At 32.9% G+C, this 24478-nt stretch overlaps 1 protein-coding gene across 1 annotated transcript in view; it reads left to right on the top strand.

The window, feature by feature from the left end:
* The window catches only part of LOC108907271 (inactive rhomboid protein 1), a 244345-nt gene that overhangs the window by 212065 nt on the left and 7802 nt on the right, over window positions 1–24478 (top strand). Inside the window, exons 4-8 of the mRNA XM_018710877.2 lie at window positions 17716–18113; window positions 18295–18537; window positions 18597–18774; window positions 20886–20974; window positions 21053–21311. Coding sequence (XP_018566393.1) covers window positions 17716–18113; window positions 18295–18537; window positions 18597–18774; window positions 20886–20974; window positions 21053–21311 — 1167 coding nt within the window. The remainder of the gene's footprint in view (window positions 1–17715; window positions 18114–18294; window positions 18538–18596; window positions 18775–20885; window positions 20975–21052; window positions 21312–24478) is intronic.

Raw genomic sequence — 24478 nt, 5'->3', positions numbered from 1 at the left:
TTATAGGTGCCTCTCGCAACGTATTTCGAAATTTTTGTGGACGGGAACGTTTAGATGGGGTAGAATTTATTTTTTCGACATAAATTTGAAAATTCTGCTCTAAATGTTTAAATAATAATATTTATAACCTCTTAGACGGGCAACCAAAGAAAAACGAGGGTGGTTCTGAGTTGCTTATAGGTCCCTCTCGCCGACGTATTTCGAAATTTTTGTGAACGGGTACGTTTAGATGGGGCAGAAATTTTTTCCAGCATAAATTTTATAATTCTGCTCTAAATGTTCAAATAATAATATTTAAAACCCTCTAGATGGAAAACCAAAGAAAAACTAGAGTGGTTCTTAACTGCTTATAGGTCCCTGTCGCCGTCGTATTTCGAATTTTTTGTGAACACGAACATTTAGATGGGGCAGAATTTATTTCCGGCATAAAGTTGAGAATTGTGCTCTAAATGTTCAAATAATAATATTTTACAACCCCCTAGACGTGCATCCAAAGAAAAACGAAGGTGGTTTTGAGTTGCATACCGTGGCTGGGGAAACCGTGGATAACATCACACAAACTTTTCATTTTTCGGTAATGAAATAAATATTTTATTCGGAGTCGATCCTGAGGTACTTTTGCAGCCTGGAACTATACAATATTTGTACAATCCTCGGTTTCGACCCATTTAGACATAAAAACAATGATTAACGAAACTGCCAAGCGAACCACACACCGTATGTATTAACACAGAATGGGATGAGAGCGAGCGGAGTGTTCTGCCCGTCGCCCGTACCGGTATTATGACGTCAGGCAATGGTTGCTCAACGTTCTTCCGCGCTCTGTTTTCATTAATTTATTTCACACATTTCTCGTTGAAACAAAAAATTGATTTTTGGCATACTAACTAATTAAAGGGTAAACTTTTGAAATATGCAATAAAAAAATTTTACTGCATTGAAGAGGAAGGGCGTCACTTTGAACCTTTGATTTGAATGTTTGATTTGTATTTGTATTGTTCTAGTAACTTATGTATTTTAACCTTATGATTTTGTTAGTAAACCATTCTTTATTTGTTGAGGACGTTATTTTTTTTATTATTTATCATTAACCACCATCAGCGTAACAACAAATTTTCACAAAAATTACTTTCTGTCAAAACTAATTCTCCACAAACTTGTTTCCAAGGCAACTAAGCGCGTTAATAAACAGTGTTTTTGAATATTTTTTTAGCGATCCTGACCAATTACAACTAAAACATAATTTCGTCACCCGATTGGGGACGCATAAAAGGTTGCATATTCTACAGGGGCGTACGGTACCGAACGCCCTCCATAATTTCAATAAATCCACCGTTATAATCACGCCCGTATCGCCAAATCCACGCGACTCTAAAACGCTTTATAGAAATTCGACGGCATGACTTCGCGTGCCGCAGCCATTAAATATGTGACATAAAACCGAACTATGCAGGAGTCGGTTATTTGAAAAATTACGGGTTTTACATTATTTATGGGTTTACGGTAAACAGTTTATGCCCCTATTAAATCCGCTATCGATCCCCGCACGCGACGGTGGATTGTTCGCAGTATGAAATTATTTAACGTTTATTTGCCAATTTGCAATCGAATGGATAATGGATAGGCTATACATGCGATATATCCAGCGGCTTTCGTTTTGCCAGTCGCCGTTTATGCGGCGTTATTTACTTGTTTTGTTGTTATTGTCGCGTGACCTGATCGATTTCCATTATTTTGTCCATTGGAAAAAGTAAAACGCAAGTGGGAATATGGCATCGTTGGAAAAAAACACTCTGTGGAAGGTAGCCACAGTTTTTATTTGGTGGAACTCTCTTCCTATGCGTATTTAATTATTTAAATTAACCTTCAAAGGTCACACTAGTGCGAATTCGCACCACCGGCTTTTTTTAACATTGGCATTTGTCAGGTAATAGCTGCCAAGAGTTTCCCCGCCACAACAATTCCTTCTATAGCCTAAACAGCCGAGCCGTACCACAGCTGGCCTCAGTTTGTTAATGCCGGCCAAACTAGAGTCTGAAAAGTTCGATTGGTGCGAATTCGCACTAGTGTGACTTTAGTGGGGGCAAAAGTCTGGCTGAATTTATACCATATAATCTAGAAATAAAGTAAATTGAAATGTAATTTTCTGATTTTTTTTACCTCATTTTCACATGTTGAATAAACTAGACCATTGTTTTTTTTAGTTATTGTTAATAATTTTTCAGTTTTTCTCATTAATAATTTAATTGTAACATATTTGTCAATTTTTATGGATAATATTGTTAAATAAATTAATATTTTTACAAAAGAGTGCAAAATAAACATCAATTTACAGAAAAGGAGCCAAATATCACAACTTCAAGAAATGCCTATATAGGAGATATCGGGAAAAATCCATAATATCCTTTTTTACTTTTTCTCTAGCCATTATTTATAAAACAAAACGAATAAAAATAGTAATTTTTCTAAAAATCGCATTTTTTATTAACAAATTATTTTTTTTCAAAACTAATTACATCATTCGATTTCTCGGAAAATTTTACCTCAATTTTGATATAAATACGCTGTTTTCGTTAACAAAGAATACATAAAGGTTTAAAGTTGGCAACATCCCAATTCGCACTAGCACCTTTAAGGGTTAACGAAACAACAAAATTGTTTTTCTCTTATCTTCTTAGTAGCATCGTATTCGATGCAAAGTAGAGAAAAAATGATCGATCTTTTATCAAAGGAAAATCGTGTCATCATTTTTAGGACGCGTAAGATGAACCATTTCAAATTTAAAATGAAATTGAATGTAAAATCTGAAATACCGAATCATACAATTGGATTTATAATATATTACATTTAAAATAGTTGATGAGAATAAAAGATTTTTTGTAGGAACAGGGATGCCATCCATCCCTTCATAATGCATAAAGAAATTATTCAATTTCTAAACCCCTTAAAACCGTACTGCACTGGATCTACTAATGGGTAGGTATCGGCAATGTTTTGAAATAGTTATTTTTGATGCTAGATTGCGAAATGTTATTTTTGCAATCGAGGATGTAAGTTTTTTTTTGCGAGCAACAGCGTTCATTATTTCTAACAAATGATCATACAAAAATTAACTGATCTGAACTTATTATTCTCTTTTTCTAAAACTATATGAATAACAGGGACTGAAATATTGCTCTAAACACCTGAAGTGAATTTTCCTAACTCTTATTAAGTCCGTATGACTAACGTAATGGAATACTTACTGAAAGTAAATCTATCTATCGGTTTTCTGCACTGGTAATTTTGCTATCGCGCTATAATAATGGCTAAGGCGAAGCTTCGTCTGTCACGGATATTCCCATTAGGTATTAGGTGCTAGTCTACCTCCGAAATGATCGTATTTTGTTTATGTTTATGCTCTGTTCCATGTTATCGTCCGTATGTTACTCCAACCGTACGTAATCGATTCTTAATCGAACATAAATATCGCAACATGGATGAGTCAAACGACTTGTTTTTAACGTCAGTTTCGTTACTAAATAAGAAAGATTGCCTAATGCTAAGAAGTCCTGTTGTTAGAGGTTTTGAGGTGGCAGAGTGCGCAATTTTTGCACGTGATTAGTATTTTGCTATTAGATAGATAGATAGGGAAAATTCGGGAAATGGCCGGAACACTGCAAAAAATTGTTTCGGGAATAACTTAAAATATTGAAAATTTCACAAACATGCAAAGGATCAAAGTTATAGAACTCTCTACAAAAAAGGTTTCTATTGATTTTTTCATACAGTGCGATATTTAGGAGATATTTAGGGATTTACATGAAATGACAATTCTTGTGCAAATCAACCAGAAAAACACGGGTTTCAAAGCGGCGCTTCACTAAATGTGCGACTACTCTTTCGTTTCTTGATGGAATAGGCCGGGGAAATAAACTGCGAAATGATCATTTCGTGACTTTTTGTTTCAACAAGCTGAATTTATCACTGTAGATGCTAAATATTATGTACAATAAACATATTAGTTTCCACAGTCATACAAGATTGTTTACAGGGTGGTTAATTGTATAATTTTTACGTAAATTCACGTTTTTCGCTTATAACTTTTTCCGTTCATTTCCATGAGAAAACAGTAAAGTACTTTTTTTCGTCTGCAAAAGACCTACAAAACTAGCCCTCGAGCGTCAAAAATTATTGATTAGATCAAAAGTTATAAACAGAGGAAGTTTATTTATGATTTTTGAATTAAACATTTATAAACTGCGTTATTATTACCAGAACGTTTAGGCATCGCATTCTCCTATCCATTTTTTTTTAATTTCAAATTTGCAACCTGGAATTTTTTTAATTTTTTAGCCTTAGCTGCAAAATTAAATATACGATGCACGAGCGTGTTATAGTTATATATTATTACATATTCGGAAAGCTTATGAAAAAAGTTTTAAGTTAAAAAAAATCGTCAAGATTCGTTGAAAAACAACGGAGTTACGAACTGTCAAAGTTGACGGCCTATTGTTAAAAAAATTAGGTTGGTAGCGGCAAAAAAAACTGTTATAACCGGCAACCCGAGTACTTTTCCAGGTAAAAATATTTTATTTGTGGAAGTATGTTAAGTACATAAGAAATATTGCCAAAAGTCAGTGAGTCGCTTGATTTTCGGCCAACCGTGGCGCGGCGGAAGGGTGGGGGAAGCGAACGACACCGAGTACGAAGAAAATGACGATAATATTCATAGTCCTGCCGTTAAAAAAGGGAAAATCGCTTGAAAATAATATATTTGACAGTCTGTAACTCCGTTGTTTTTCAACTAATCTTGACGATTTTTTTTTAACTTAAAACTCTTTTCATAAGCTTTCCGAATATGTAATAATACAGGGTCGGAAAGTCTCCATGGTTCATCGGCCGTTACGTGAGAGCAATAAAGAAAGTCATAGAAATCCGTGCGATAGAGAAAGATGGCTATAATGAAGGCGTCTAATAGTCACCGCCCATTTCGCCCTTCCACAAATAAAATCCACTTCTTATTCTCGTGGAAATTAACGGAAAAAGTTTTAAGCGAAAAACGTGAATTTACGTAACAAATTATACAATTAGCCACCCTGTAAACAATCTTCCCCCATTTTTATGGTCTAGGAAATACATGAAACAAAGTTTGTTCAAAAGGGGGAGTTTCAATTCCTTCCTTAAAATATGTGGGATCATCGCGACTTAGTTAGCAGTGGAACTTTGCGCTTTTTTTAAATTTAATGGGACAACTAATAAACTAAAGCAAATTGGACAAATATTTAGCAATATAAAACCAACCGAAATACGACATGCATTTTGTATGAATCGATCGCATACTCGTGCGCTGTTACCAAATTTATATTGCAACTTCTCCCATTTATTTATGAATATTGGGTTAAAAATAATATTTGAGGAATGGAAATATGTATATCTCTCCGAAGCACCAAATCCTCCCTAAAACATTGGTGGCTATTTTTAACAAATTTCGCAAACGCAGCTAGCAGAGCCGCACACTGGGATTTTTAAAGTTTTTTTTTCAAAATTCCAGAAGATGGTCAGATTTCAGCCGATCTTCATACATTTTTTTCTAAAATACTTGAAAAGACTTGTATTTCCATGCCCAAGTGCTATAAATTTGATTTGGGTCATATCGATTGAGTTTTGAGAGGTTAGGTTGCAAAATTTCAATTTTTTTTTTTGTATTTTCAGAGAACAAAACGTTGAATATTAGGGTGATACATAACATACGTATTAAAAATTAACAACATAAAAATATCATATTTAAGTAGTTTTAAATTATATTTAATGAACGCATAAACACTATGTAGATGTGGCAACAGCGCTAATAATCGAGTGCAGCATATTGTACCGTCAAATTCGGGTAAAGATGCGTACGCGTTCAAAAATGTATTGTGTGTAAACTATGTAAAATATAATTATTATATAATATAGCAAATATATCGTATTATCCTCGCGAAGATTTGTATCCTTTATTTAAAATCCGTAAATCATGTGAACTGGTAAAACAACGAGAAAATAATTATGTTAATTTAGTTCTAAAGAAATGAAATGACACTCGCGCCCATCTCTCGTCCAAGTCAAAGAAAATGTTGGATGCAATTTTGAAGGTTCTGTGATAGAAATTACATTATTACTCACTGTTCGTGTTTTTCATCTCTATTTTAGTAATGTTACAAAAGTTTTGCAACTATAACTGATTTTTTAGATAATATAAAGTTTGCTGAGAAATATTTATGTTCCTTTATTATTCCGTACAAATGCTTTTATCTCAAGTAGGTATGACTAATTATATTAATCAAGTAAAGAAAACTTTATGTAACACTAAATACTGCTGGGTAATGATTACGATTTTTTTATAAACCATTAAATATACTAAAAGGATTTATCAACTGTATTTTTTATTCCAATAAATATATCACAGCTTCCTAGTCTTTTTTAATTAAACTAGTTTTTTAAAAACATTACAAAAAAATCATCTGTTGTGGATAATTTATTGTTGATAACAATGTACATGGGATTTAGGAAAAATGTATATGTTTGAAATCAATTTCGTTTTTATCAAGTCTTTCAAATGTCAAATGTCAAATGTCTTGCTGTCAGCTGATTGCAACGTTGCCACATTAATCCTCAAGTCAGACACAAATGCAATTATTGATTTCTGTTTCTAATTAATACAACTGTACTATGTTCAAAACTTACGTCAGTTTTACCTCAAAAATAAGATGATACTGTGTACTATCTATGGAAAAGTTTAGTTTCACAATTTCTACATTTTTTTCTCAGTTATGGGCACAAAAGAGCCGCACCGTCCATCTTCGCCATATAAACCTATGTTAAAATGAACAACTTTCAACTACAATATCTCAAAATCTGGATTCAAAAAAATTTCAAAAAAATATGACGCACAGAGGGAGCACTGGGTAATACGCTACCTATATAAATTTCAAGTACATCTGTGTATTTTAGTAAACCCGATATACATCCTTAATATTGACAATTTTTAACTTTTAGCGTAAGCGATTGATTTCCGACTTTGGAACCCCTCCCGAAAAAATCCCGACCGCGCCGCTGCTCGCCGCTTCGCATAAATCACACCCCTAATCTTTATACGGTACATTATGTGATCGGGGAAACTTCGCGCCGGATATTTTTTGCGGGAGGTGGGTTTGATAAATGGCCGTCGTACTTGTTTTACAATTTTTACAATTTTTTTTAGCGCAGCCTCCCGCGAGGGGGAGAGGGGGAACGCCGACAGGATAATACAGCCCTTTCCGGAATATCGCGCGGCCAACAAATGAAAATCGATGGGGGCGCTGTCCCGACAGCACTGAATCAATTAAAGCTAACGACCCGAGATGCTGCGTCTGGTAATAGATATAAATGAAATACGGGATCTGAAAAATAGATATGTGCACTGAAATTTGAGGGGTGAAGAAAAAATACATATATAGGATGTATCGTTCAATGGCCAGTATCTCGGAAACCAAAAAAGATATCTAGGTTCTGTAGAAAAGGTTGTATAGTGAAAACAATTTCGATATCTCGAAAATCGATAAAGATATCTAAATTCCGTAAAAACAGTCTAATGTATAAAAATGACAATTCTGTCACAAACGGCTGTTACTATTCATAGCGATATAGATAAAAAATTTACAGTTCGCTATCTCGAAATCCAAAAAAGATATCCGAGTTCTGTAAAAACAGCCTAATATACAGGGTGTCCCGGTATCTGCGTACAAGGAGCAACCACAGTTTCCTGTGAGCAAAAAGCAGCTTCGTTCAGACACTAGAGAGCATCAAATTTAACAAAAAAAATACTTTGAGTTAATCAGCTCATAATTTTATTTTCACAATATTTTTTGATACTTGGCGGTTGGTCTTTGACTTTTCAATTTTTCATGCTTTCTAAAACGATTTCAATATACTGTGACTTATTTTACAGCTGTTTTGTTATATATTTTTTAGATTATTATTCACTTATTTTGAAGTTGTTTTGGTGCACGAAGATAATTGTCTTATAGCTTTCGGATTATTTATTCGGGGTTTTTCTAAATATTACCAGGCATTTTGACGAAGTGTTTCAAAGTTTTCAAGCGAAGTACTTCGAAATTTTCCATTATTCCGAACTATTTTCAGGATATTTCGAATACTTCGAAGTTTTCGACGTATTTCTAAGCACCTAAAATCATGTTTTTTTGATATATTTCGAAGTTTTAGAGGTATTTTAATGCATTTAAAATATGTTTCAAATGTTTTGTAACTGTACTGTAAAATAAAATGTCTTCCAAATCGATAAAAAGTTCAAAAAGTGACTTTCCATATTCTGCGCAGTTTAAATTTGAAACCGCGTTGTTGCCAGATTTCGCCTGCCACCAATACATTCGAATAAAAGCGGCGTTGCCATATTTACGTCGTCGAAATTTCATGTATCTCCAGCCATATCTCAAATACTGATAAAACAACAATACTGTATAACACTGCACCCCCTTACAACGTCGATAATTAATTTTGTACTAATTCGAATGGCATTACCGAGAAGGATATACCGGTAATCCTTAACAAAGGCTTCTATTGTGCTAAAGGAACCCCGATGCCGAGGCTCTGTATGTATTTGCTAATTAAATTCGTAATAACTAATCAATTAATGTATATCGGGGTGTATTGTCGCTGGGATTATTCTCGGAATGCGGCGTGACGTAAGATCCGGATTACAACGGACTAATTAGCGATCAGGGCGATCAGTATGTGAAAAAATGCGCCGACATACTGGTACCGGGATAAAATAATGGACACCTGCCTGGAATCGAAGTCTCTCGAAGTTTAAAAGCATTATTTTTTTCTCTGTTTATTTTTAAATATATTTTGCATCAATCGTTTCAAAATTAAAAGTTTTTAATAATCCTGGAAATACCACTATCGCTGGCAACATTGCATCTTTTTGTACTGTCCTGTTATTAAAATTCGCCATATTCTAAAATAAATTTAAAGAATTATTGCGATACATATTTGTAAAACTGTAAAATTTATATAAAAAATGTTTTTAATAAAAGTTAACAAGGAGAGGACCGCTGATTTACATCAATTGCTACACAAACGAATTCGGTTTTTAAAAGACTGATTTTTCTGGAAAACTGTTTTTTGTCTTATGAATTATATGTCTATCTCCTCTTGTTTTTGAGATATAGAGCGACAAAATAAAAGTTTTTAAATAGAATTTTTACGAAAGTTTCCAAACGGTGCGAAATATTTTTATGAAATTTGGTATTCCAGAGTTTTTAAGGACGCTAAATACGCTGGTCTAATTATCCTTACAATTAGACAAAACCAATATGGGTTCATAAAGAGGTATAGAGTTGATATTTTTTTATGGTTTCTCAGGAGAAAGTACAAAATTAGTGGAATTCTATTTAAATTATAGAGTTCAATATGTTCAATACAACGGTGTTAATTCTGGTTTAAAGAATACTATTCATGGTGTGCCCCAGGGCTCAGTATTGGGCCCTCTGCTATTTTTAATTTACATATTTATTGAGAAACGCTTCTTTTATCAGTTTTTATCAAGTGACTTACACAATATTTAATTTGTTAGTTTTAACTATTTGTTTGTTCTTATCATCTGTACCTATCTACATGTATTGTTTTGTATGTTTGTAGTATTTTTAATGATGTTGTTAGTCTGTAACTATTTTATATTGCTTTTACCTATCTTTGTATATTTTTTATATAGTAAGTGATCTCAGCGTACTAAGTTATGTTCTTTTCCTTTTCTTTTGACGTGTGTAAACACTGGTGTGTATTGACATGAATTGAAATAAATAAATAAATAAATAAATAAATAAATAAATAAATAGATAATAATCAATTTAAATCAAAATAGCAAGAAAACAATAATGATAATCAAACAATTGGCCTTATTATAAACTAAAATTAAAAAAAAAATTCATATAATCATAAAAAACTAAAAGTCGCCATTATAAAAAAAACGTAGATCATCGCATTTCAAAAACTGAGAAATATTAAGAAAATTAATTGCAATCAGCCACTAAAAATCCCAATATTATATGTTTAATCCAAGATGCATTTTGTGTAATTTTTAAGATTACCAAAACATGTACCTAACTATAAAAAATAAAAAAATATGTATTATATAATATTCATTTGGCTTTAATAGTCCCGGAAAATTTTATCCCAGTTTAAATTAATTCCAATTGTGATAAATAGAACAGTTTTATATAATTTTCTTATAAAACAATCCTGCTAAAACGCATACAGATACCTACGGTTCCATTTTGTCCGTAATAGATTCGAGACTGCAAAGGCCAGACAGACGACCTAATGTAAATAGTTAAAAGATACGTTTTCTGCAAGACAAAAGATATATGGACACTCGGGTGACAAAAAATGGACGGAATCTCCCATCTGAAACATCGAAATCGACCGATATACATTATTCGCCGTTCCTCCCGGGCATAAAACATATTTTTTGCGGTTTTTGTTTTAACAAAGGCCCGAATAAAAGAGAGATCGCCAAGAAAACCGTCTAGTTCATCTTATTTTAATATATTACTTTTATTCCCCCTTTTTTGGGATTTTTTCGCTGAATTCGCCGAAGTCAAACAGATATCCCTACGTCTGCGGATACGTCGCATGGCTTTCTACAGGGTCTTTTGTAAAACAACAGAAATCAAGGTTAATTAGTTCACGAATAATTGCAAAGGGGTCAAGGCATAAGTTTGCATTTATTCTGAATTAATTTTATTGTTAGTGTTATTTGCAGAATTCTCTGTACATCAACAACATTGATTTACATAATAACTAGTTCTAGTAACGATTAGATGTACGTTTTATTTACTTTGTTTCCATCTTTGAATATACAAAGTAAACAGGACTTCTCAAAAATAATATTTCCAGTGAGGCCATCTATTGGCATTTACATGAGTAAAGTAAATCCTTGAGGGCTTGATCACAATCAATATTTATAAATACTCGAAATTATAGAGAGTGACTCATCGCTAGCTTTTGGACTAGTAAGGGGGATGAAGCGTGCCGGGAACGAAAATCCATTGGCGTATCTGCGTAAAAGGCAACAAAATATAGAAAATATTGAAAAAAGATAATAAAATATAATATAATATTTTTTACGGTTTGCTATAACCGGTACATTGATCCATTTTAATTATTACAGCATTTTAAAACGTCCCAGTTGTGTTTTTTTAATTTATAAATTTATTATAGCCATGGAATTAGACCCCTCGTCTATGCTTATGCTATGACGTTTCTCAGGACGGCTAAATCAAGTCCGTTTAGACCCACTAAACAAGAATTTCCCTATTCCCTACCAAGTGCAAAAGACAGAGATAGATCGACGTTCAGTGTAACTCAGTCTATAGACGATTATAGATTCTAATGATTCTATCGATGTGCGTAGCGAGCGGCACAAAGATAAATAATATTGAACCGTATAAAAATCACTTTATATTTTATACGCATTAATAATACTGTTTTTATGTCTGAGTAACTCTCTATAATTTCTACCGCGGAGTATAAACAGCTTCATTGTTACACTGCTACTCAAATAACAGCAGACGTGTAATACTGGTTGCATGCGCTGTATGTCTGTTGAAATCGATAAATCAAATTTAAATGATATACGGGATACACCCCGTATAAGGGACTTCTGACCCACTTTTATTTTTCCTGAGGGCCCTCCCGCTACTCCCGGAACGAAATTAACAACTGCAGTAATTATTTCATTTCTTTGGGAACCGTCCGCTCGAGAAATATTAATAAGTAGGTAAAACAATTACCGTCTTGAGCCCGCCCGGGGGCAATTCGCGTATTTCGTATCACAAAGCGAAACGGAGGGTCATAAAACAAGGGAATAAAAGTGCCGGTAAATTAACCAGCACTTTTTTCGAATGGCGCTCGAGCGACATTGTGGGTATACCTTGTTTCGACGTAATGAGGACTGACGTTTTACGAGCGAACCTAATAAGGGCGTTCCCCATAGTTTTTATCGTGACTTTAAGACGGAGAATTAAGCACAAATGTGCAGTTCTTAAAAAATGCATTTGGTTGACCTATACAACTGACTCATAGTCCAGGAAATGAAACATTTTGAAATTTATTAAATACTGGGCGTGATTTTATTGTTGGAAAGTCTTGGGAATGAATACAAGAGGCGTCTCATCAAATGGGTCATGAAAAAAGTATACGTCACTGTTTTTTATCAACAAATAGGTAAAAAATTTGTCATTTTTCGTTCTACGCGTTATTGTAAAAAAAACTATTAATCTTAACAAAAAAGTTCAACAGACGATTTGATCTAGAGAAACTCATTTTTAAAATGAGACTTTATAAGTTAAAATTGCTTTATAAACAAACAAGTTATTGCAAAATTAAACGGAAAAAGGTGCTTTTTCTTTAATTGTTAATAACTTTTTTAAATAATTAATAAAATCTTACCAAACTTTCTCAAAATGTGAGTTTTTATATCCTTAAGAGATGTGCAAAATATGGGCTCGATCGTTTTAATAGTTTTTGCAAAATTCCATTTTTGCAAAAAAGGTCCATTTTCAAATGACTATTCCGGGAGCAGGATTATAATTAAAACATTCTTTTTGGGCTCCTCTAGTTAAAAAAATATTATTTTTTTTCAAATTTAGTTGTATATAATTGTTACCAAATAGAGGGCACTTTTTTCCCTAAAGAAAAAATAAAATAACTCCGTGGTTTTTAACTTTTGAAAGAAGTTATATACACCATTCGAAAGCTCGTAAAAAAACCTACAAATTGAAGTTGAAATTTATTATGAATTGTAAAAAAAATTTCTACTGTCAGTATCTATGGAAATATTTTATATATTTTTATACTAATTATAAATAAATATATAATAATTTTACAAAATAATTAATCCTTTAATCAATATACAAAATCCATAATTATATAAAATGTATGAAAAACTAAAAAAAATTAAAATAATTTTGACAACATTTTTTTATTGAGAACTATTGTCTAAAATATTTCAAATAAAAAAAAATCAAAAAATTCATTTTTAGGGGGATAGGGGGTGGTTTTACAAGTGGTAGAAATAATCCAGAAGTAATTTTTTACATAGAAGCTGAGATATTACAAATTTGACATTGTCAGATTTTTCCTGGTTGAGAGGAAGATCCCCCCCACCACCACACTCCCTGAAAGGCTACTGCCGCGTACCCTTACTTTGACAGGCTCTGAATTGATCAATTATGGGCAAATTCAATTAACAGGACATAAAGGTTAAACCTTCATTTACAAAATGTTAAAATTTCAGGTCTTAATGTTTATAACAAATTGCTCTGTGATTTAAAAAAAAATAGTAACTCCGGACCTATTGATCGTAGAAACTTGTTTTTTTTTCAATTTGTAGGTTTTTTTACGATCTTTCGAATGGTGTATATAATTCTTTCAAAATTTAAAAACCGCAGAGTTATTTTATTTGTGCCTTTTATTTGGTAACAATTATATACCTAAATTTGAAAAATAAATAAATTTTTTTTAACTAGAGGATAATTGGTGTCCCTTCGAAAAAATGAGCCCAAAAAGAATATTTTAGTCATAACCCTGCCCCCGGAATAGTAATTTGAAAATGGGCCTTTTTTGCAAAAATAGCATAAATAAGAGGAATTTTGCAAAAACTATTTAACGATCGAGCCCATCTTTTGCACATCTCTTAAAGATATAAAAACTCAAACTTTGGGAAAGTTTGGTAAGATTTTATTAATTATTTAAAAAGTTATTAACAATTAAAGAAAAAGCACATTGTCCGTTTAATTTTGCAATAACTTTCTTGTTTATAAAGCAATTTTAACTTATAAAGTCTCATTTTAAAGATGAGTTTCTCTAGATCAAATCGTCTGTTGCACTTTTTTGCTAAGATTAATAGTTTTTTTTACAATAACGCGTAGATCGGAAAATGACAAATTTTTTACCTATTTGTTGATAAAAAACAGTGACGCTATACTTTCTTCATGACCCATTTGATGAGACACCTCATGTATTATCATTCCCAAGACTTTCCAACAATAAAATCACGCCCAGTAATTTTTACGAGTTCTCCATGATTTTTCTCCTTTATTTCTTGGTCTATCATACAAAAAGACAGAAATGTCTGTATCTGCATTCGCGCGTAATTCAAAATGTTCGGTTATTTTCTGAACAGACCTCGTATATAATTTAGTAGTCAGAAAAGGAAAAGACCCATTTAGGAAACAAAAATTAGAAGAGTTACACGACAAGCGTAAATCATCATTATAACAGATCACGCCCAAATGACACGACTTAAGAATCCCGTATTGTATTTAATATTTCGCAACATAAATAATTTCCGTGCTGCCAATTGCTACACGAAATAAATTACCCGCAAAAAGCGACAAGCCCGCTGCGCGGGAGGAAACATCCTTCCGCCGAAATAACGTTATCACGTTTTTTCCGCTATAGGGTATTTTCTAATAATTTAAGGTTCGGATCCGACGTCTGCGGCGAGGTCCGACCAAATTTATTGCTACTTTACTTCCACAGTTCCGCAATTAAAATGCGGCCTAAAAAGCCTCCGCAACTCGAAATAAAAAAGATAATGCCTTCTTGATGGTCAATTAAAAAACGTAAATTTCTAGAAAACTTTTTAAGGTCCCTTCTTTTGCTTTTATTAACTTTTTTATCTGCCAATGTTTCCAAATTGCCTCGTAGGCCTTTAACCTGGTGGTCTAATGAAAAGTTGATGGCAATATTCGACGCCACACCAAAAAATTGTATATAGCCCAGTAAATGAAATTTGTAATACATGTAAATCAAAAGGTAATTCGTTTCAGATTGAAACTTGGTTTAATCGTTAGTTTAGGCAAAAAGAAATAATATTTCCCAAAAAGTATCGGTTTAAAACAACAAGATCACTGTTTAAATAATGATTATAATTAGAGAGCGGACAATGTGTGTTTTTAACCCGAAGAATAGGTCAAATTTTGGTAGAGATGTGTACGCGTTCAAAAATGTATTGTGTATAAAATATGCAAAATATAATTATTATGTATAGCAAATATATCGTATTATCCTCGCGAAGATTTGTACCCTTTATTTAAAATCCATAAATCATGTGAACAGGTTAAATAACGAGAAAATAATTAAGTTAATTTAGTTCTAAAGAAATGAAATGACACTCGCGCCCATCTCTAGTCCATCCATCGACATCGGTTGCGTTTATCGAATTCCTATTGGTCAGAATTCAAACTGCAGCCCTGTTATAAATGGAGCGTGAGTTGGACTATTCTATCATGTGCGTCGCCTGAGGCTATTCGTTACATTGACTCCTAATTTCCAATTAAAAGAACTTAAGCTTATTAGTTTATAGGTTTTTCAAAAAACGCTTCATTTGAAACCTGCTAAATTAAAATCCATTATTTGTTTAAATAATTGTAAAACATAGAAGAAAAGAGCATAAATCGTCTCTAAACTGCAGTAAAAGTTGTAGTTTGTTACACTTAAGAAACCCTGAAAATTTGGTAAAAAAAATATTTATTTGTTTACGAATTTTTGACATTTATTTATTAGAAATAGCATTTTTTCAATTGCAAAAACGCGGTTGTTAGCGTTATATTAAAGGGGCTTATGAGGGCTCATTTGTTTCGTCTTGACTTATATTTTCAAGATATGCAATTGGAAATTGTAATTTCATAGGCTAACCTCCTCAGAACGGCGTATAAACAAATGGTGTAATTTGTTTATAAGTTCTTCGTTAATAACTTTGCGAAGAATGAATATGAAGCCGTAATCCTGGTAATTTTTCACGAATTAAAATTAAAAAAATTTGTTCTAGCACCTACCATTTTTAGACGAGGTAGTGTTTTTTTTTATAAAAATTCATAACTTGTTTGTTTATAAACATTAAGACTTGAAATTTCGGGAATAAATCAATCAACCCTTAACTTCATAATAACGATTAAAGATCTCGAAAAAAATGCATTTTATAGTAATTTTTAACCCTTTAAACAACATTCTCGAATACATTTTTACACCTGGAATGTGGTGGGGGAAAAAATAAGACAGAAACGTTCAAAAGTGAAAATCAAGACTTCAAATCTTATATGCCCGAAAATTTTGCGATATCTCCGGTAATTAATTTTAACGTTTCTTTTTTATCTGAGGTAGCTCATGCGTAATACTATTATGCATATTATTAGATCCAAAAACTTGAGTCTCATTAAAATAAACTTCATACATAAAAAATATGTCATTTCCTGATTTTATTTTACATAAAAATATTGTTTTTTAAGAAAATTGTTTATTGGTGCCATTGTCAATAATTATTTCTCGAAAAAAATGCGAAACAAATTTTTATTACAAAATTAATAGTTTATAACAAATTAATAATAGTAAATTATTGCAAAATGGACCGTGCAGTTATTATTTTCATGTGCTACGCCAGATTAAAAAAAAAACAATAAAATTGGTCCACAATTACCGGAGATATCGCAAAATTTTCGGGCAGTTAAGATTTGAAGTCTCGATTTCCACTGTTGAATGTTTCTGTCTTATTTCCACCACATTCCAGGTGTAGAGTTATTTCAAAATCTTATGAGCTTTGACCTTGATATGCGCAGAAACATAATTCCGACCGTCGCCTAAATTATTCTACGTCCTAAAAACATTACATTCACAGTCTATCTCGAGCTCTTGTAGCGTAAACAAGCCTTCGCTCCGGTTACAAATATCATAATAAAATGCTCTATTCTTTATTATTTTAATTTAAGCAATAAAAATATAAATAACGAACGTTCGCCACTTGGTCACGTGGTCTAATTATGAGTCAATGTTTTCACAACGTACTTATTAGAAGAATTGTGTGCGCCTTTCGCGCATTTCGCGGCTCATGAAATTTTGAAACTACTCTAAAAATGTATTCGAGGATGTTTTTTAAAGGGTTAAAAATTGCTATAAAATGCATTTATTATGAAGTTGAAGGGTTGATTGATTTATTCCCGAAATTTCAAGTATTAATGTTTATAAATAAACAAGTTATTAATTTTTATAAAAAAAAACGTTATCTCGGCTAAAAATGGTCCTAAATCAAGTTTTTTTTTTATTTGTGAAAAATTATCAAAGCGGTTTTAAAAAATATTCTTTGCAAAGTTATTAACAAAAAACCTTATAAACAATTACACTATTTGTTTATACGCCGTTTTAAGGTTGCCTATGAAATTACAATTTCCAACTGCATATCTTGAAAAATAAGTCCAGACGAAACAAATGAGCCCTCATAAGGCCCTTTATTATAACGCTAACAACCGCGTTTTTGCAATTGAAAAAATGTCATTTCTAATAAATAAATGCAAAAACTCGTAAACAAATAAATATTTTTTTATCAAATTTTCAGGGTTTCTTAAGGGTAAGAAAATACAACTTTTACTGCAGATTAGAGACGATTTATGCTCTTTTCTTCTATTTATAATATGGCAAAGCGTCAAGTAAATAAATATTGCTCTGTGAAATTAACGTATTAAATTTTTAAACAATATCAAAAATTATTTTTTATTATACAGGGTGTAAATAAATAAGTGGCGGACATTCCCTGTCGAAAAATAATTTTGCTATCGGGAAGGCACTGAAATTTTGAATTACGCGAAATACACCTTTGAAATGAAACATATTTCTCAATATCATTCGTACTTTTTGCAGACCTTGACCCGCCACAGGCCTAGACCGAGATCCCAGCAGTCCCAGTGGTCCCGGAGCTACCAGCCGGACACGCCAAGCGTAGTCTCTCCGGGGGAAGAACAGGCCTTCTTCGAGAGATCCTCCATTCCCGCGTCCCCTAGGACTCCAGAAGGGGGCGACACCATCGATAGGGGCATCGAGGCCATCCAACCCGCCTACAGGGACAGTAGAGATAGGGAGAGGTACAGCAGGCCTCCTTCTGGAGTATGGAGAAGGGAGCACGAGGATGTGGTGTTGAGGCACGGCGAGAACAGACCCAGTATAGGACGGTCCAGGATATTGTCTAACACCTTGGACCGTGTCCTGGATAATTCGGATAGGAGGCAGTATGGAATGGGATGGGTTGGGCGAGTGTTTGGGTACGTATCAAAAATAATTTTAAAAAAAACGGCCAAAAATAAAAAACATCCTGTTTCATTTAACGAAAGTATCAGACTTGGTCCTGTACGAATTCATTGTTTAATTCTTTAACAAAATCTGTCAAAGCTGTACTTTGTTGGATGATTGTTTATTAACATTGGCCTCCGTCTATTTTTCCAGTCGTTCCTTCAGAAAATCAGTAACTCAGGATGCTAAAATCCAAGAACAACTAGACGACATGGAAGACCATCGACCCATGTTCACTTACTGGGTGACCACGGTACAAATCCTTGTGCTCTTCATCTCCATAATCTGCTACGGTTTCGGGCCCTTTGGTGTCGACTTACAGACGAGATCGGGCCAAGTCCTGGTCACCAGCCTGTCTTTGCAGCAGGTGGATTACATGGAACCAGCAAATTTCTGGTAAGTATCGATATTTCAGGGATTTCGTTTCACCTTAAATATGTTTTATTTCTTCATAGGTTTGGTCCGAGAGCCGGCGACTTGATCCATCTAGGAGCAAAGTTCGCACCCTGTATGCGAGTCGACAATAAAATCAAGAAAGAAATTGACAAGATTCAGGCTAAGGAGCGCGAGACGGCTTGTTGCATCAGGAACGACGATTCGGGGTGCGTCCAATCTTCGCAGGCGGATTGTTCGGTAAGCAGTACCAAATTACAAGAAAATATATATAGTATTTAGTCGTTTAGTAGTATATAGTCAGAAATTACTGAATATTACCACGTCAATTTCGAGAACTCATTGTTTTTCCTTCAGAAGATTATTTAAAAGAAAACAACGTACAATTAATAGCATTTAGTTGTTTTTTGACTTTACTGGGGCACCAAAAATTTTTATGTGATTGAAAGTGTTATGAAAATACAGTTTTGTTTTCGGGTTTTGGAAACTATGAGCAAAAAGGAGTAATTTTACCTGTAATAATAATGGCATGAGTACTTTTGACACTTTTCCAAAACTCAATGAAAATTTTGTCATAATTTACCTCCTTTTTATTCAAGACATTTTTTCAAATTTGAGGTACTCAACGTCTGCTAAATTGCACCACCCTTGCTATTTCTAGTCTGTTCCACAGTACAGGATTTTTGACAAGTTGTTTCAATTGTTTTTCAATCATTATACTGACATTTCTTAGTTATTATGACAAACGTCAAATATTTGTCAAGGTATTTGTTTGTTTTATGTATTATTTTTAAATTTATAGATTAAAAATCTTAAAATAATATAGTATTGTGTTTGTCATTGTGAAAGTAAAATAGCAGAGTTATTAGCACACAATTTTCTCAAAAATGTAATGATACAGGAAAAGCGTAAATAATAGAATTGCTTTCTGTGACTGGGAATGATATAAATGTTGTATATTTTAAATAGTTAAAAGTTTAAAATAGTGAATAAAAGTACATACATTTTTTTTTACCAAAGATAAATATAAATACTCTTGAAATGTGGATAATTTCTGTGAACTGCCAAAGTGTCAAAATTAAATGTGAATGATTGACATTTACTATCGAAAATTTGTGTTTTCAGAAAGTAACAGTGGAGTCGCCACACTACACAATTTCCCATGGCAACAACGTTAACAGTTACAATTACAGTTTCGTTTATCGAAATTTCACTGAATCGAAAGAATAGCAAATGCACCTTCAAAATATGTCATAAACATTTCTCCTAAAGAGCTTAAAATGGTCCTTATTAACTAGAAAGTAGATAATAAATTTTTATTTGTGATTACTTAAAATAATAGAGTAACATTAATTATCATTAAAAACCATTAAAAAATCTTTCAAGATCATCGTTCAAATGGATTAACATTAACCTGTTTAAGAGAAAAACATATGTAATGATTTTTTATTTTTAAATTCCAGAATTTTCATGAATTAATCAATATAATTAAAGAGACTTGACAGATTTTAATGCTTACACTAAGAAGAACCATGATGAAAATTTACTATACTTAATAAGCTGTTAGTTTTGTTGTTAAGTTGTTGATATTCCAGATATATAAAGAATACAGATACATTTTGTCAAGTTACAATCACACTGAACAACCAAAATTCATGTCGATATGCTCATTTTTTTAATTATAACGGATATGATACTTTTTCTAGAAACCGAGGAATTGTATAAAACATGATTGTTTTCTAAGTTGAAGCTGTGCTTCTTTTATAGTGCAAAAAAGTAAATTTTAACAGTTTTAAAACTTTAAAAGTTAACTTATATTGTTATCAACTTAGCAACAATTGAATTTTTTTAAGAGTTTCTAATGATTTTATTAAGTTTAATGTTGAAAAATTCCAAATAAAAGTTTACAATCAATTTCCTGATCAATAACGACCATTTAAGCTGTTTAAAGCTTTAAAATTTCATTGATCATTTTTTCCATAAGTATAATTTCTTACCAATAATAATTGTATCAAATTTGGAAACACTTGTTCAACTGAAAAAAATTACTTTGATTAGAAATAAATAAAATTAATGTATTGCTTAGTTTCCAAACACCCCATTAAAAAACAACATTTACCACCATTTAGTTGTTTAAACTTGAATCTTCCTGTTACTAATATATTTGATACATTTTTTAAAATGCCTAGCTGCGAGGACTTAGACCAACGGTAGGTATAATAGTAAGTCTTGATTGCAACATAGTTTCATTAACAAACGTAGTTCCAATAAATGGATATAAATTTTTATAAAAAAATATATTTATTCCTAAAGGAATTCGCTCTATTTTATATTTCTTTTTTTTTCATCAGAAAACAATATCGACATGGAAGAAATGGACAAATGGAGACTCCGGACCAGGAGGCAGAATTTCTGGCTCAGTATGTGGCCTAGACCCAAAGTACGTTCTTTTTTGTTTTATCCCTACACTTTAAGCAAATTTTGGTATATCCTAATGGTATTTTCGAATATTTTGCAGATTTTGCGATGCTCCCGCCAGCGTACACCCCTACGAATGGCCTGACGATATAACGAAGTGGCCGATATGTCGCAAAACAAACACCCAGTTTTCCATACAGAAGAATGGGCCGAGAGACAAACTGGCGGAGCACATGGTGTGCGAGGTGATCGGGCACCCGTGCTGCATCGGAATACACGGGCAATGCAAGATCACCACCAAGGAGTACTGCGATTTCGTCAGGGGGACTTTCCACGAGGAGGCTTCTCTTTGTTCACAGGTGCGGGACTTTGCCCGCATGCGAAAGCTGGGTCCTTGAAACCTGTTTTACATATCCCATTTTTTGACCCAGCCAGTCAATCAAAAAGTTGTCGTAATTCTCTATATTTCGACACCTTTTTACATGTTTGATAAATTTAAGTTTACCAACTTTTAGAATAAAAATGAATCATTACAGCAAACTGGAGTCCCTAGCCTTAGGTCAACAAAGTACCGCAACTAACTGTTCTATTGTACGCGGGAGCGCAAATGGCTCCATCTGTCATGCTGACTCTCAACTGTGCCATTCAAATGGCTACAGTAAGAAGCGACCTGCTAACTGCAGGTACTTTGTTGTACGACTGCCACCCACAGAGGGCGTAACACAATGTTTGAATTGTCAGTGTTGCGAGAAACAACTACTCGTAGAGCTATATGCCCCTACCGGCATTGAATTATACTCGCAACACCTAGTGCAACAGCTAGGATCGTTTGTCAGTTTTGTCGGTTGTCTCAACTATGACACACTGATGAGGACTAATAAGTCCGAAACCGGTCTGTGCCTGGTGGGTTAAACTGACAGACGATCCTAGCTGTTGCACTTGGTGTTGCGAGTATAATTCAATGCCGGTAGGGGCATATAGCTCTCGGAGTAGTTGTTTCTCACAACACTGTCAATTCAAACACTAACTGTTCTAGTTTACCCCAAAATGGCGGATATTTTGTGCTATTTGTATCAAAAGATTATCAAAATATAATTGTTATAGTATTTTTGATTAAAATAATGGACTATTCATAATAAACTGTTTGAAATATGTGAAAAGCAAATAATTACAAAAAAAAATATATTCCAAGGTTGGCAATACCAATTTTGCCTCAAAATGGCGATAGATTTCGTTATATTAGGGACTTTACTGCAAACCATAATAGATTTATAACTAGATTTTGCAAAAATTGACTTATAACAGAGTCAGTCGTATTTGCTTCACCTTCCCGGCTTTCATTTCAATTGTTTCCTTTTTTTGTATAAAGTATATTATTTGTTATATTTGTGGTATATTAATCACAAAGAGAGCAGTGTTATTTCCAAGTTGCAGAACTTACTCCTCGCACAAGTAATTAATAGATGTTGAAATTTCACTTTAGAAAATTTAGAGGAATGGAGTCATATTTGTTTTAAAACATACTCAGTGCGACTGAAACCTTGTCTAAACTCCAAACTTTGTCGAATAAGTGTTTGCGCTTATATTATTGTCTTAATGTTCATATTTAGCGTTACAATTAATATTATTGTATTACAACATATTTTCTGTAAACAATTATTCCCCTCGCATTTATAAATTGTCACAATTTTTTCAAAATGATTTGACCGTTCCATTTCAGTCATCGGAGGCTCAATATTATCTGACTGATCCATTAAAACAGCATGATGCGACGTACTACTAGAACTTGGAGTTGCAGTGTCTTTGTAAAAATTCCTGTTGGCTATTTCTTTTGTTACTTAAATTGTCAGCAATATAACTTTCTGCAATTGTGGCTGATTTCCATCCACCATGTCTCTTGATCTAATACATCAACTCCTATATTATCCAGTAACGTTGCCGATGTTCTTCGGAATGAATGGCCTGTATATGTTTCAGGATGTTCTAGTGTGCAATCTTATTAGGAATGATTGAAAGGGTACTCTTGCCCACTGGTTGGTTGTAAATTTCAGTTTTAATTTCCAATCTAATCTTGATATATTTCTTGAGAATTTCTAGGTGAGAAACAAAACCCAGACGAGAAGTAATTGTAAACGTATATGACATACCATTTTTAGAATCTAGAATTATTGAAACTACAATAATGTCATCAAAATTTTTGAAATTGGACGTTATCCAAAGTAAATTTATATCTCATCAGAACGTCACTACCTTCATTAGCAAATATGTGTGATCGGGTGCCTGAACTAGAAAATCGATGACTTGTTCTCTTGTAAAAATGTTTGATTTTTTAAGTGTATAGCCGTCATTCTTACGTTTCAAAAATGCTCTCAGCTTGGGGTATTTTGATATATCCACGTTCTCCTCTATGAAAATAGTTGACTTAATCATTGAGTATCCATTCCACAAACTCGCCGGTGGCTTTAAAGTTATTGACTTCTCCTTGACATATGTTAGCAGTGACATTTCAGAAACACCAGTATTATTGTTCTGGCACCATTCTTTGAAATTTCTATATGCTCGTCCGTAGCGCACTTTCGACTTCTCGGGCAATAAATATTCTCAGGCAGCATTTGCTGCACTTTCTATTTGAAAATCACTCATTTAGAAATAATAATTCAAAACCAGCAAAATTGCAACTTTTATGTAACTTTGTTTATAAACACCTTAGAAACGACAAAATCCAAACAACGAAGGCGACTTTGCAAGATTTCGAATAATGTCAAAATGAATTGATAAGAAATGTCAAAAAATAAAACCTAATATAAACCTTAAGTATAATTTACCAGTCTAAGACTTTATCGTCCTGGACTGGTAAATAATACTTACCTCCTTTATGGTGTAAATAACTAATTTAAATATCTGGATTAAAACAACTGCCAAAATTGTAGAATGCAATTGGAATTGTTACTATTGATTGACAGATAGCACTAAAAAAAATATAAATAATAATTTATACAGTTCTTAAATAACTATTAAAGAAACTGGCCAAATTACATTAAATTTTTTATCGTAAATCTCGTAGTTTCAATAAATTGACCACGAAAATTAAAATGACGAAACTGTTTCAATTTACTGGTAATTTTGGTGATTTTTAATGGCAATATTTATCCAATTGTACACTTGTTTTTGCAGATGGGTTAGTTTGGCATAAATTACGTTCATGGTGGTTTGTCATTTTCTGTTATCGTAATTTCTATTGTAAAAGTTGGTAACCTTTCTAAATTTTACCGATAAAATAGCGAATCGTGGCAGTTTTTACCAATTTTTGTTTTACTATTTATAGGCCAGGCATTATAGCTTTTTTTCGGGAAAAAAAATACTATTAGAAGTTTCTCTGCGGAATATTGTTCAGAAACGTGTTATAAACAAAATATCAAAAAATCTATTCGAGACTATTTGGGAAACTTTGTTAAAACAATGGTCAAAATTATGGAAAAGTGGTTTTTTGACTCGCGTAAAAAAACTGTTATTCATAGAGAAAAAA

The sequence above is a fragment of the Anoplophora glabripennis genome, unplaced genomic scaffold (genome assembly GCF_000390285.2).
Source record: "Anoplophora glabripennis isolate ALB-LARVAE unplaced genomic scaffold, Agla_2.0 scaffold168, whole genome shotgun sequence".
Classification (NCBI taxonomy): domain Eukaryota; kingdom Metazoa; phylum Arthropoda; class Insecta; order Coleoptera; family Cerambycidae; genus Anoplophora; species Anoplophora glabripennis.
The sequence above is the reverse complement of the archived record's forward strand: the minus strand, read 5'-3'. Positions and strand labels throughout refer to the sequence as shown.